The sequence below is a fragment of the Oncorhynchus keta genome, chromosome 11, assembly GCF_023373465.1.
Source record: "Oncorhynchus keta strain PuntledgeMale-10-30-2019 chromosome 11, Oket_V2, whole genome shotgun sequence".
Taxonomy (NCBI): domain Eukaryota; kingdom Metazoa; phylum Chordata; class Actinopteri; order Salmoniformes; family Salmonidae; genus Oncorhynchus; species Oncorhynchus keta.
Genome location: NC_068431.1, coordinates 10,583,512 through 10,599,471, shown reverse-complemented (window position 1 = coordinate 10,599,471; position 15,960 = coordinate 10,583,512). Strand labels below are relative to the sequence as shown.

The following is a 15,960-nucleotide window of genomic DNA, read 5'->3' as shown; positions in this document are numbered from 1 at the left end:
AAAAACAATAAAGTAGGTAGATTGGATGAGCTATTTACAGATAGATAACATCTAAATGGTTAGTCCCTATCCCAAACCCTAACCCTTAACCCCTACCCTAACCATAACTGTGACCCTAACCCTAAACCTAACCTTAACCCTAACCTTAACCCCTACCCTCCTGCAGTCAGAGCAGGAGATGTTCACCCCTCCCAGTCTAGACTGCAAATGAATCGCGCATGCTGGAAGCCATGTAATAATTATTTAAATAATGATGAGGAAAAACTGTAGGTTGCCCAAATCTTGGAGTTTAACAGACATATTTATTTTACAATCTTCTCTTTGTAGTCATACATGTGGCTAGGACTTAGGAAGCCCAGTAAGTATCCTAAGCTTAACTCTACATTAACTATTTTTTAGGTTTTGATAATTACAAAAAGGCACATTTGCATACTACCTGGGAGGACCGTTTCCATGTCACTCAGACACCCACATGTAGGCCTATCCTTCCTGCCAATGAAACGTAGCAGACAACCTCGTTCCTCTTAAATTGAGTTGTGTAAAAAGCATGTTGGACCACTGCTCGGCGCTCGCGTACCATTTCGGTCCACCGCTACATCCTGCCACTGCGCTCAGATCCGGTCATCCGAAAAGCTTCTACTCACCAGAGCGCATTGACAGCAGCGATGTACAAGTAGCCTACTACCATCGAAAGCGCAGCCTCGTTACTGTATTCCTCAGAAGAAAGGATGCGGTGACGATGGAACAAGACAGAGCAGCTCTGTAGTAGCCTACTGTACAACAATTCCAATCCGGATTTACATGAAATCCCCAACTGTCTCTACCAGAGCATTGTTGTAATCCGCTTCTGAACAGAGGGAACACCCCGTCTTTTCCAATCAGGTTTCAGATTGATTCTTCACCTTGCTTAGAGAGGATAGGCACCCTGGACTGTATTCGGAGCTGAGAGAAGGCTGAGGAGTTTGGAGATGCTCTGAGCTGAAACCCTAAAAATTAAATATGCCAGCCTCGCTCTAGTATTTTTCATTATTTTTGTTTTATTTTCTACCTATTACACAGCAGGACATGGTGCATATGACAACTGTATTTATCCAGTAACCTAATAGTTTGAAGGTATCCCTTTTCGAATGCCAACTCAACAATGAACTCTAATGGTAAGTAGCCTATACTTCCTGTTATAATTTGTAATGATGTTTTTCATTACATTCTTTTACCTTTGTAAAGAAAGTGAATTCAGAGAAAGACATTGAACCTTCATACAGGTAAAAAGGGAAACTTAAGTTACTAAACCTGATTTTGCAGTATTTACTGTGGCAATGAATGTGGGTGTAACCAACTAGAGAATAAGGCTCAGTGGTGCTTTAGGTTGTGGTGCTTTAGGTTGCCTAGTGAGGGGAAGTGGAGGTATGGAATTGTGTTGTAGGGGTTACACTCAGTACTGTAACACCTGCACATTCTAAATGACCCTCACATACTCTCTCTCTCTCTCTCTCTCTCTCTCTCTCTCTCTCTCTTTTCTCTCTCTCTCTCTATTTCTCTCTCTCTCTATTTCTCTCTCTCTCTCTATTTCTCTCTGTCTCTCTCTATTTCTCTCTGTGTCTCTCTCTCTATTTCTCTCTGTGTCTCTCTCTCTCTATTTCTCTCTGTCTCTCTCTCTATTTCTCTCTGTGTCTCTCTCTCTCTCTATTTCTCTCTGTGTCTCTCTCTCTCTATTTCTCTCTGTGTCTCTCTCTCTCTATTTCTCTCTGTGTGTCTCTCTCTAGCTCTCTCTTTCACTCTCTCTCTCTCTTTCTTGCTCTCTCTCTCACATGTACACAGACAAACCCACTCAATCAGTTCAATTGTTTATTTCTATATTTCACATCATCTTACTCAGGTTGATTTGTCTCAAAGTGCTTCAGTGTGCTGGACTGTGGGGTGGGACAAGGTGTACCCATATCCTATGATTGAACTACTTGACACTCACACTGAAATTCATCTTGGGAGAGATTTCTCGCAATTCCGAATGGAGGGGGGTGGTTTTAGTGGTGGAATTATCATCAACAAGCCATGCAGGTTTAGTAAGACCCTCCTACATCCAAATCAACAGCAGGGAACCGGCTTGGGATGGTTTAACCTCTGTCAGACGGCTTGGGATGGTTTAACCTCTAGCAGATGGCTTGGGATGGTTTAACCTCTAGCAGATGGCTTGGGATGGTTTAACCTCTGTCAGACGGCTTGGGATGGTTTAACCTCTGTCAGACGGCTTGGGATGGTTTAACCTCTAGCAGGCGGCTTGGGATGGTTTAACCTCTAGCAGGCGGCTTGGGATGGTTTAACCTCTAGCAGGCGGCTTGGGATGGTTTAACCTCTAGCAGGCGGCTTGGGATGGTTTAACCTCTAGCAGGCGGCTTGGGATGGTTTAACCTCTGTCAGATGGCTTGGGATGGTTTAACCTCTGTCAGATGGCTTGGGATGGTTTAACCTCTAGCAGGCGGCTTGGGATGGTTTAACCTCTGTCAGATGGCTTGGGATGGTTTAACCTCTGTCAGATGGCTTGGGATGGTTTAACCTCTAGCAGACGGCTTGGGATGGTTTAACCTCTGTCAGATGGCTTGGGATGGTTTAACCTCTAGCAGACGGCTTGGGATGGTTTAACCTCTAGCAGACGGCTTGGGATGGTTTAACCTCTGTCAGATGGCTTGGGATGGTTTAACCTCTAGCAGACGGCTTGGGATGGTTTAACCTCTGTCAGATGGCTTGGGACGGTTTAACCTCTGTCAGATGGCTTGGGATGGTTTAACCTCTAGCAGACGGCTTGGGATGGTTTAACCTCTGTCAGATGGCTTGGGATGGTTTAACCTCTAGCAGGCGGCTTGGGATGGTTTAACCTCTAGCAGGCGGCTTGGGATGGTTTAACCTCTAGCAGACGGCTTGGGATGGTTTAACCTCTAGCAGACGGCTTGGGATGGTTTAACCTCTAGCAGACGGCTTGGGATGGTTTAACCTCTAGCAGACGGCTTGGGATGGTTTAACCTCTGTCAGATGGCTTGGGATGGTTTAACCTCTCTCAGATGGCTTGGGATGGTTTAACCTCTGTCAGATGGCTTGGGATGGTTTAACCTCTGTCAGACGGCTTGGGATGGTTTAACCTCTGTCAGATGGCTTGGGATGGTTTAACCTCTAGCAGATGGCTTGGGATGGTTTAACCTCTGTCAGATGGCTTGGGATGGTTTAACCTCTAGCAGACGGCTTGGGATGGTTTAACCTCTGTCAGACGGCTTGGGATGGTTTAATCTCTGTCAGACGGCTTGGGATGGTTTAATCTCTGTCAGACGGCTTGGGATGGTTTAGCCTCTCTCAGATGGCTTGGGATGGTTTAACCTCTGTCAGACGGCTTGGGATGGTTTAATCTCTGTCAGACGGCTTGGGATGGTTTAGCCTCTCTCAGATGGCTTGGGATGGTTTAACCTCTGTCAGATGGCTTGGGATGGTTTAACCTCTGTCAGACGGCTTGGGATGGTTTAACCTCTGTCAGACGGCTTGGGATGGTTTAACCTCTAGCGGACGGCTTGGGATGGTTTAGCCTCTCTCAGATGGCTTGGGATGGTTTAACCTCTGTCAGATGGCTTGGGATGGTTTAACCTCTGTCAGACGGCTTGGGATGGTTTAACCTCTAGCGGACGGCTTGGGATGGTTTAGCCTCTCTCAGATGGCTTGGGATGGTTTAGCCTCTCTCAGATGGCTTGGGATGGTTTAACCTCTGTCAGATGGCTTGGGATGGTTTAACCTCTGTCAGATGGCTTGGGATGGTTTAACCTCTGTCAGACGGCTTGGGATGGTTTAACCTCTGTCAGACGGCTTGGGATGGTTTAACCTCTAGCGGACGGCTTGGGATGGTTTAACCTCTAGCAGATGGCTTGGGATGGTTTAACCTCTAGCAGATGGCTTGGGATGGTTTAACCTCTAGCAGACGGCTTGGGATGGTTTAACCTCTGTCAGATGGCTTGGGATGGTTTAACCTCTAGCAGATGGCTTGGGATGGTTTAACCTCTGTCAGGCGGCTTGGGATGGTTTAACCTCTGTCAGGCGGCTTGGGATGGTTTAACCTCTGTCAGGCGGCTTGGGATGGTTTAACCTCTGTCAGGCGGCTTGGGATGGTTTAACCTCTAGCAGACGGCTTGGGATGGTTTAACCTCTGTCAGACGGCTTGGGATGGTTTAACCTCTGTCAGGCGGCTTGGGATGGTTTAACCTCTGTCAGATGGCTTGGGATGGTTTAACCTCTAGCAGATGGCTTGGGATGGTTTAACCTCTGTCAGATGGCTTGGGATGGTCTGTCAGACGGCTTGGAATGGTTTAACCTCTAGCAGGCGGCTTGGGATGGTTTAACCTCTGTCAGATGGCTTGGGATGGTTTAACCTCTAGCAGACGGCTTGGGATGGTTTAACCTCTGTCAGATGGCTTGGGATGGTTTAACCTCTAGCAGACAGCTTGGGATGGTTTAACCTCTGTCAGACGGCTTGGGATGGTTTAACCTCTAGCAGACGGCTTGGGATGGTTTAACCTCTGTCAGATGGCTTGGGATGGTTTAACCTCTAGCAGACGGCTTGGGATGGTTTAACCTCTGTCAGATGGCTTGGGATGGTTTAACCTCTAGCAGACGGCTTGGGATGGTTTAACCTCTGTCAGATGGCTTGGGACGGTTTAACCTCTGTCAGATGGCTTGGGATGGTTTAACCTCTAGCAGGCGGCTTGGGATGGTTTAACCTCTGTCAGATGGCTTGGGATGGTTTAACCTCTGTCAGATGGCTTGGGATGGTTTAACCTCTAGCAGACAGCTTGGGATGGTTTAACCTCTGTCAGATGGCTTGGGATGGTTTAACCTCTAGCAGACGGCTTGGGATGGTTTAACCTCTGTCAGATGGCTTGGGACGGTTTAACCTCTGTCAGATGGCTTGGGATGGTCTGTCAGATGGCTTGGGATGGTTTAGCCTCTCTCAGATGGCTTGGGATGGTTTAACCTCTAGCAGACGGCTTGGGATGGTTTAACCTCTAGCAGATGGCTTGGGATGGTCTGTCAGATGGCTTGGGATGGTTTAGCCTCTCTCAGATGGCTTGGGATGGTTTAACCTCTGTCAGACGGCTTGGGATGGTTTAACCTCTGTCAGACGGCTTGGGATGGTTTAATCTCTGTCAGATGGCTTGGGATGGTTTAATCTCTGTCAGATGGCTTGGGATGGTTTAACCTCTAGCAGACAGCTTGGGATGGTTTAACCTCTGTCAGACGGCTTGGGATGGTTTAACCTCTAGCAGATGGCTTGGGATGGTTTAACCTCTAGCAGATGGCTTGGGATGGTTTAATCTCTGTCAGACGGCTTGGGATGGTTTAACCTCTAGCAGACAGCTTGGGATGGTTTAACCTCTGTCAGACGGCTTGGGATGGTTTAACCTCTAGCAGATGGCTTGGGATGGTTTAACCTCTGTCAGATGGCTTGGGATGGTTTAACCTCTGTCAGATGGCTTGGGATGGTTTAACCTCTGTCAGATGGCTTGGGATGGTTTAACCTCTAGCAGACGGCTTGGGATGGTTTAACCTCTAGCAGACGGCTTGGGATGGTTTAACCTCTGTCAGATGGCTTGGGACGGTTTAACCTCTAGCAGATGGCTTGGGATGGTTTAATCTCTAGCAGACGGCTTGGGATGGTTTAACCTCTGTCAGATGGCTTGGGACGGTTTAACCTCTGTCAGATGGCTTGGGATGGTCTGTCAGATGGCTTGGGATGGTTTAACCTCTCTCAGATGGCTTGGGATGGTTTAACCTCTGTCAGATGGCTTGGGATGGTTTAACCTCTAGCAGACGGCTTGGGATGGTTTAACCTCTGTCAGATGGCTTGGGACGGTTTAACCTCTGTCAGATGGCTTGGGATGGTTTAATCTCTGTCAGATGACTTGGGATGGTTTAACCTCTAGCAGACGGCTTGGGATGGTTTAACCTCTGTCAGATGGCTTGGGACGGTTTAACCTCTAGCAGACGGCTTGGGATGGTTTAACCTCTGTCAGACGGCTTGGGATGGTTTAACCTCTGTCAGATGGCTTGGGATGGTTTAACCTCTAGCAGATGGCTTGGGATGGTTTAATCTCTGTCAGACGGCTTGGGATGGTTTAACCTCTAGCAGACGGCTTGGGATGGTTTAACCTCTAGCAGACGGCTTGGGACGGTTTAACCTCTAGCAGATGGCTTGGGATGGTTTAACCTCTGTCAGACGGCTTGGGATGGTTTAACCTCTGTCAGACGGCTTGGGATGGTTTAATCTCTGTCAGATGGCTTGGGATGGTTTAATCTCTGTCAGACGGCTTGGGATGGTTTAACCTCTAGCAGACGGCTTGGGATGGTTTAACCTCTGTCAGACGGCTTGGGATGGTTTAATCTCTGTCAGATGGCTTGGGATGGTTTAATCTCTGTCAGACGGCTTGGGATGGTTTAACCTCTAGCAGACGGCTTGGGATGGTTTAACCTCTGTCAGATGGCTTGGGATGGTTTAATCTCTGTCAGACGGCTTGGGATGGTTTAACCTCTGTCAGATGGCTTGGGATGGTTTAACCTCTGTCAGATTGCTTGGGATGGTTTAACCTCTGTCAGATGGCTTGGGATGGTTTAACCTCTAGCAGGCGGCTTGGGATGGTTTAACCTCTAGCAGACGGCTTGGGATGGTTTAACCTCTAGCAGACGGCTTGGGATGGTTTAACCTCTAGCAGGCGGCTTGGGATGGTTTAACCTCTAGCAGACGGCTTGGGATGGTTTAACCTCTAGCAGACGGCTTGGGATGGTTTAACCTCTAGCGGACGGCTTGGGATGGTTTAACCTCTAGCAGACGGCTTGGGATGGTTTAACCTCTGTCAGATGGCTTGGGATGGTTTAACCTCTGTCAGGCGGCTTGGGATGGTTTAACCTCTAGCAGACGTCTTGGGATGGTTTAACCTCTAGCAGACGGCTTGGGATGGTTTAGCCTCTAGCAGATGGCTTGGGGTGGTTTAACCTCTGTCAGACGGCTTGGGATGGTTTAACCTCTAGCAGACGGCTTGGGATGGTTTAACCTCTGTCAGATGGCTTGGGATGGTTTAACCTCTGTCAGGCGGCTTGGGATGGTTTAACCTCTAGCAGACGTCTTGGGATGGTTTAACCTCTAGCAGACGGCTTGGGATGGTTTAGCCTCTAGCAGATGGCTTGGGGTGGTTTAACCTCTGTCAGACGGCTTGGGATGGTTTAACCTCTAGCAGATGGCTTGGGATGGTTTAGCCTCTAGCAGATGGCTTGGGGTGGTTTAACCTCTGTCAGACGGCTTGGGATGGTTTAACCTCTAGCAGACGGCTTGGGATGGTTTAACCTCTGTCAGATGGCTTGGGATGGTTTAACCTCTAGCAGGCTGCTTGGGATGGTTTAACCTCTAGCAGGCTGCTTGGGATGGTTTAACCTCTAGCAGGCTGCTTGGGATGGTTTAACCTCTAGCAGGCTGCTTGGGATGGTTTAACCTCTAGCAGACGGCTTGGGATGGTTTAACCTCTGTCAGATGGCTTGGGATGGTTTAACCTCTAGCAGGCTGCTTGGGATGGTTTAACCTCTAGCAGGCTGCTTGGGATGGTTTAACCTCTAGCAGACGGCTTGGGATGGTTTAACCTCTGTCAGATGGCTTGGGATGGTTTAACCTCTAGCAGACGGCTTGGGATGGTTTAACCTCGGGCAGGCTTTGGGGTGAATTAACATTCCTTCAATCAATCAGTCATTGATGGGTGGGGTATGATATTGGTTTGTGTTTATTCATTGATCTCAGTGTTAATGAGTGCGCTTTCTGGACTGGGATTTGTCCGTGCAAATATTACGCAGAATGCCTTGAGGAAAATTGATGGAACACTACAAAGACACCTTTTGAATGTGAATCATTTCTCATTGTTAGTAACGATCTCCTGCCTCTACATAACTGTTGCCTGTAAATTCACAATATAACTTTAGCATTTACAGATATTTCTAGTAACATCTTTCTAGCATTTACTCGGATCTATGAATGATCGTGTGTTGTGTTCTCTTGACAGCGTAGAATAGATTATAGATTCAATCTCCTGTGTTCCCCCTGCTGGAGAAAATTTCATCATCCCAAAATATTGTTCTCTGGTGCTGTGGTGAAATGGCAGCCAAACAAGAGGATTAAGCAGCGCTCCTGCAGCCTAGTCCTGGCCTGGTCTGACTGACTGGCTGACTGACTGGCTCCTGCAGCCTAGTCCTGGCCTGGTCTGACTGACTGGCTGACTGACTGGTTGCTGCAGCCTAGTCCTGGCCTGCTCTGACTGACTGGCTGACTGACTGGTTGCTGCAGCCTAGTCCTGGCCTGGTCTGACTGACTGGCTGACTGACTGGTTGCTGCAGCCTAGTCCTGGCCTGGTCTGATTGACCTGCTGACTGACTGGTTGCTGCAGCCTAGTCCTGGCCTGGTCTGACTGGCTGGCTGACTGACTGGTTGCTGCAGCCTAGTCCTGGCCTGGTCTGACTGACTGGCTGACTGACTGGTTGCTGCAGCCTAGTCCTGGCCTGGTCTGACTGACTGGCTGACTGACTGGTTGCTGCAGCCTAGTCCTGGCCTGGTCTGGCTGACTGACTGGTTGCTGCAGCCTAGTCCTGGCCTGGTCTGACTGACTGGCTGACTGACTGGTTGCTGCAGCCTAGTCCTGGCCTGGTCTGACTGACTGGCTGACTGACTGACTGGTTGCTGCAGCCTAGTGCTGGCCTGGTCTGACTGACTGGCTGACTGACTGGTTGCTGCAGCCTAGTGCTGGCCTGGTCTGACTGACTGGCTGACTGACTGGTTGCTGCAGCCTAGTGCTGGCCTGGTCTGTCTGACTGACTGACTGGTTGCTGCAGCCTAGTGCTGGCCTGGTCTGACTGACTGGCTGACTGACTGGTTGCTGCAGCCTAGTCCTAGCCTGGTCTGACTGACTGGCTGACTGACTGGTTGCTGCAGCCTAGTGCTGGCCTGGTCTGTCTGACTGACTGACTGGTTGCTGCGCCCTAGTGCTGGCCTGGTCTGACTGACTGGCTGACTGACTGGTTGCTGCAGCCTAGTGCTGGCCTGGTCTGTCTGACTGACTGACTGGTTGCTGCGCCCTAGTGCTGGCCTGGTCTGACTGGTTGCTGTAGCCTAGTGCTGGCCTGGTCTGACTGACTGGTAATCCAGCAGGTTGCTGTTGCAGCTAGCACGTGCCCCTGCGCCTCATTTACAATCGCTCTATTTTGGCCCAATGTCATCTCTGGAATTATTTTGGTGTGCAGCTGACAAGCAAAAAGAGAGTGTCTTTGTGTCTGTGCCACCTCTACCACATATACACCTACACCTGGTAATGTTATCATTCAGCAAAGCAGGTGGTTAGAGTAAGCCACTGCCAGGGCTGTACTCTAGCAAAGTGTATGACCTCAATATCAATGTGCATATATGGATATATGTTCCACGTCAGCTGTAGCCAGCTGTTTTAGGCCAGTCTCTCTGTTGATCATCTTTTTCTATGATTCCAAGGGTCCTTAAAAAAAAAAAAAAAACACAGAAAAGTTCCACATTAACAGCATTTCTTAGACATGACTATTATCCCAATTGTAACGTAATACGCCGGGAGTCAGGAAGCAGGTGCAGAAGGTGAATTTAATAAAGAAATGATACAGATGAACAAACATGAGAAGCGTACAGAACGTGAGAGAAAACAATACTACCTAATGACTGCCGTCAACTGAGGGGGCTAAATGCGTAATGTGCGTAATGATGGGGAGCAGGTGTGTGCGTAATGATGGGGAGAAGGTGTGTGCGTAATGATGGGGAGCAGGTGTGTGCGTAATGATGGGGAGCAGGTGTGTGCGTAATGATGGGGAGAAGGTGTGTGCGTAATGATGGGGAGCAGGTGTGTGTGTAATGATGGGGAGCGTGTGTGTGTAATGATGGGGAGCAGGTGTGTGTAATGATGGGGAGCAGGTGTGTGCGTAATGATGGGGAGCAGGTGTGTGCGTAATGATGGGGAGCAGGTGTGTGCGTAATGATGGGGAGCAGGTGTGTGCGTAATGATGGGGAGCAGGTGTGTGCGTAATGATGGGGAGCAGGTGTGTGTAATGATGGGGAGCAGGTGTGTGCGTAATGATGGGGAGCAGGTGTGTGTAATGATGGGGAGCAGGTGTGTGCGTAATGATGGGGAGCAGGTGTGTGTAATGATGGGGAGCGTGTGTGTGTAATGATGGGGAGCAGGTGTGCGTAATGATGGGGAGCAGGTGTGCGTAATGATGGGGAGCAGGTGTGCGTAAAGATAGGGCCTGTGGTTAGTAGACCGGTCGACGTCGAGCGCCGGAGGAAGGGAGCAGGAGTAGGCGTGACACCGTGTCTGATGGGATTATGTAAAACTGCTTTTTCATAGAAAGCTGTCTCCATTGGTGGTCAGTCCCTTTGGTGTGGTAATAACAAACGTGTTAAAAGCACACCAGTAGCTGCTAATAGCCTGCTATTCATAATATCAGTCATGCTTGTCCAGACCAGGGGGGTAATAACGATGCGCCACTCTTTAACCACACTGACTGAGATTTAATTTTAGTTCTGTTAAGCATTAGTAAGGCAAATAATCGAGTGATGCATCATGTTTGACGCCGATAGCTAGCCCTGATCTCTCTGAATGGGCATGCAATGTCATCCCAGACTGCACATTAGATTATGACACACTTCAGAGGGAGCCACAAACTGCTCACTGTGTACAGTAAGTATGTTGCCCTCCCCCTGCCCATTTCTCTTTCTCTCTCTCCATCTCTCTCTATATCTCTCTCCCTTCTTTCTTTCACTCTCTCTCTCAACACATATCAACACCATCATCCCAGATGACCTAGACCCACTCCAATTCGCATTCCGCCCCAACAGATCCACAGATGACACCATCTCAATTGCACTTCCGACTGCCTTCTCCCACTTGGACAAGAGGGGAAATAACTATGTGAGAATGCTGTTTATGGACTACAGCTCAGTGTTCAACAGCACAGTCCCCTCCAAGCTCATCACCAAGCTAGGGATCCTGGGACTGAACCCCTCCCTCTGCAACTGGGTCCTGGACTGCATTACGGGCCGTCCCCAGGTGGTGAGGGTAGGCAACAACACTTCCACCACGCTGACCCTCAACACGGGGTCCCCTCAGGGTGTGTGCTTACTACCCTCCTGTACTCCCTTTTCACTCACGACTGCGTGGCCACGCACGACTCCAACACCATCATCAAGTTTGCTGGCGAAGCAATGGCTGTAGGCCTGATCACCGACGGCGATGAGTCAGCATACAGGGAGGAGGTCATAGACTTAGCAGTGTGTTTCCAGGATAGCAACCTCTCCCTCAACGTCAGTAAGACCAAGGGGCTGATCGTGGACTACAGGAGAAAGAGGGGAGAGAATGCCCCGATCCACATCGACGGGGCTGTTGTGGAGCAGGTCGAGAGCTTCAAGTTCCTTGGCGTCCACACCACTAAGGACCTAACATGGTCCACACATACACGCACAGTCGTGAAGAGGGCACGACAGCGCCTTTTCACCAGCAGGAGGCTGAAAAGATTTGGTGTGGGCCCTCGGATCCTCAAAAAGTTCTACAGCTGCACCATCAAGAGCATCCTGACTGGCTGCATTACCACTTTGTATGGCAAATACACCGCCCTTAACCGCAAATCGCTACAGAGGGTGGTGTGGACAGCCCAGTACATCACTGGGGCCGAGCTTCCTGCAATCCAGGACCTCTACCAAAGAATCCAAGCCATAGACTATTCACTCTGCTACCGTCCGGCAAACAGTACCGGAGCAATGGCTTTCGGACATACAGGCTCTGAGACAGCTCCTACCCCCAACCAATAAGACTGCTAAACAGCCAGACTGGTAAATATCCAATTAATGGTACCCTATCTATCTACACTGACTCTACGGACACTCACTAGACTCTATATACACACCATATACACACTCACGAGACTCTATATACACACTATATACACACTCACTGGACTCTATATACACACCATATACACACTCACTGGACTCTATATACACACTATATACACACTCACTAGACTATATATACACACCATATACACACTCACTAGACTATATATACACGCTATATACACACTCACTAGACTATATATACACACCATATACACACTCACTAGACTATATATACACACTATATACACACTCACTAGACTATATATACACACTATATACACACTCACTAGACTATATATACACGCTATATACACACTCACTAGACTATATATACACACTATATACACACTCACTAGACTATATATACACACCATATACACACTCACTAGACTATATATACACGCTATATACACACTCACTAGACTAAATACACACTATATACACACTCACTAGACTATATATACACACTATATACACACTCACTAGACTATATATACACACTATACACACTCACTAGACTATATATACACACTATATACACACTCACTAGACTATATATACACGCTATATACACACTCACTAGACTATATATACACGCTATATACACACTCACTAGACTATATATACACACTATATACACACTCACTAGACTATATATACACACCATATACACACTCACTGGACTCTATATACACACCATATACACACTCACTAGACTAAATACACACTATATACACACTCACTAGACTATATATACACACTATATACACACTCACTAGACTATATATACACACTATATACACACTCACTAGACTAAATACACACTATATACACACTCTGTCACGCCTTGGTCTTAGTATTTTGTGTTTTCGTTATATATTTGGTCAGGCCAGGGTGTGACATGGGTTTATTTTGTTGTGTTTCATATTGGGGTTTTGATCATTGATCATTTGATCACATTGATCTAGTACTGGTACTCCCTGTATATAGCTCCACATTGATCTGGTACTGGTACTCCCTGTATATAGCTCCACATTGATCTGGTACTCCCTGTATATAGCTCCACATTGATCTGGTACTGGTACTCCCTGTATATAGCTCCATATTGATCTGGTACTCTCTGTATATAGCTCCACATTGATCTGGTACTCTCTGTATATAGCTCCACATTGATCTGGTACTGGTACTCCCTGTATATAGCTCCACATTGATCTGGTACTGGTACTCCCTGTATATAGCTCCATATTGATCTGGTACTGGTACTCCCTGTATATAGCTCCACATTGATCTGGTACTGGTACTCCTTGTATATAGCTCCACATTGATCTGGTACTCCCTGTATATAGCTCCGCATTGATCTGGTACTGGTACTCCCTGTATATAGCTCCACATTGATCTGGTACTGGTACTTCCTGTATATAGCTCCATATTGATCTGCTACTGGTACTCCCTGTATATAGCTCCACATTGATCTGGTACTGGTACTCCTTGTATATAGTTCCACATTGATCTGGTACTCTCTGTATATAGCTGCCCATTAATCTGGTACTGGTACTCCCTGTATATAGCTCCACATTGATCTGGTACTGGTACTCCCTGTATATAGACATTTACATTTAAGTCATTTAGCAGACGCTCTTATCCAGAGCGACTTACAAATTGGTGCATTCACCAATATAGCTCCACATTGATCTGGTACTGGTACTTCCTGTATATCTCCATTCTTGTGTATTTTATTTTATTCCTCTTGTTTTACTATTGTATTTTTATTTGAAAACTCTACATAGTTGGGAAGGGTTGGTAAGTAAGCATTTCACAGTAAAGTCTACACCTGTTGAATTAGAGGCATGTGACAAATACGATTTGATTAGATTTTTCTCTCTCTCTCTCTCTGCAAAACGTGTATGGCATGTTGTCATGGTAAATGGCAGACCAAGTGGGCAGGGAGTATGATAGATAAATTGTCACATCTCTCTAGCCAACAGCAGCTTAGCGGACTATGTGAAAGGATTTGGTCCGCAGATGGTGTTAAGTGACAGGCATGTAATTCGTTATAGGTTCTGGAAATAGAGCGAAATATACTCTACCTTTTGCAGTCCACTACAACAGAAGCCCTACTGGGGTCAACCGTTCTTCCACTGCACTTCTCTCTCCCTACCTTATCCCTCATAACCCTACACACACACACACACACACGCACGCACACACACACGCACACACGCACACACGCACACACGCACACACGCACACACGCACACACGCACACACGCACACACGCACGCACACGCACACGCACACGCACACGCACACGCACACGCACACACACACGCACGCGCACGCACACATGGGAGCACACACTCACATACACAGAGACACTCACAAGGACATCAACAGAGACACGGACACACACACAGATAGCATGACGTTCACACACAGATAGCATGACACACAGATAGCATGACGTTCACACACAGATAGCATGACACACAGATAGCATGACGTTCACACACAGATAGCATGACGTTCACACACAGATAGCATGACGTTCACACACAGATAGCATGACACACAGATAGCATGACGTTCACACACAGATAGCATGACACACAGATAGCATGACGTTCACACACAGATAGCATGACGTTCACACACAGATAGCATGACGTTCACACACAGATAGCATGACACACAGATAGCATGACGTTCACACACAGATAGCATGACGTTCACACACAGATAGCATGACACACAGATAGCATGACGTTCACACGTTCACACACAGATAGCATGACGTTCACACACAGATAGCATGACGTTCACACACAGATAGCATGACGCACAGATAGCATGACGTTCACACACAGATAGCATGACGATAGCACAGATAGCATGACGTTCACACACAGATAGCATGACGCACAGATAGCATGACGTTCACACACAGATAGCATGACACACAGATAGCATGACGCACAGATAGCATGACGTTCACACACAGATAGCATGACACACAGATAGCATGACACACAGATAGCATGACGTTCACACACAGATAGCATGACGTTCACACACAGATAGCATGACACACAGATAGCATGACGTTCACACACAGATAGCATGACACACAGATAGCATGACGTTCACACACAGATAGCATGACGTTCACACACATATAGCATGACACACAGATAGCATGACATTCACACACAGATAGCATAGCATGACATCTGGAATGGATAAACGGATCCCCCTGTCTGTGTCCCTGGTGCACAGAGTTAGTCGGGGGTTTCTACAGATAGCATTCTGACATTGCTACTATATTATGGCTTTGTAATCAGATAGCATGAAAAATCGTATTATATTAATTCCATTATCAAACCATCACTCAGATAGCAGAGGTTCAACACATGTGGTCAGATAGCATGTGTTTATCCTGTTCACTGGCTATTGTCCCCCTACTTTTAACAAAGCCCCCCTGATAACACCATCCACAAATAGACTATTGTCCCTCTGATCCCCCAGAGGGTCTGGAAGAGCGTCACCCTTCTAGATTTTGTACTTTTTGTCATTTAGAAGACACTCTTATCCAGAGTAACTTAGTAAGGATGTACCCCCTGTGGGAAACACCCTGGCATTGCAAGTGCCAGCTATACCAACTGAGCCGAATGGATAAACTGATGCCCTGTCAGCCCCTTGCCTAAGTCTGTGTGTCCCTGTATGTTGGGGTGTGTTGGTGTACACAGAGTTAGTCGGGGTGTTTCTAGTCTAAATGCCATAAAATGTTGAGGTTCAGCGACTTCAGGCTCTTTTTGAGCGGGATGCAGAACCAGCAGAATTTTCTCTGTGAGATGGACAAAATGGGCTGAATAAAAAGAGGCCTAATGGAATTTTATAGCTGCATTCTGTGTTTGTATTCATATGTATTGTTGAAGCAGGACAGTCATTATTATCATTCTAGGTTCTTCAACCTGTAATCAGCAGCCCAGGTATTG

At 47.4% G+C, this 15,960-nt stretch overlaps 1 protein-coding gene across 14 annotated transcripts in view; it reads left to right on the top strand.

The window, feature by feature from the left end:
* The first annotated feature begins 503 nt into the window (after nucleotides 1-503).
* The window catches only part of LOC118389794 (actin-binding LIM protein 3-like), a 199,701-nt gene continuing 184,244 nt past the window's right edge, over nucleotides 504-15,960 (top strand). For 6 of the 14 annotated variants that reach the window (XR_008147215.1, XR_008147214.1, XR_008147213.1 and 3 more), the window contains exon 1: nucleotides 511-1,154. Coding sequence is in view for 10 of the 14 variants with exons in the window: in XM_052529426.1 (XP_052385386.1) it covers nucleotides 1,142-1,154 (13 nt within the window). In the remaining 4 variants the exon portion in view is untranslated. Of the gene's footprint in view, nucleotides 1,155-15,960 lie in introns of all 14 variants that reach the window. The other 8 variants (XM_052529430.1, XM_052529432.1, XM_052529427.1 and 5 more) reach the window with 7 other exon arrangements.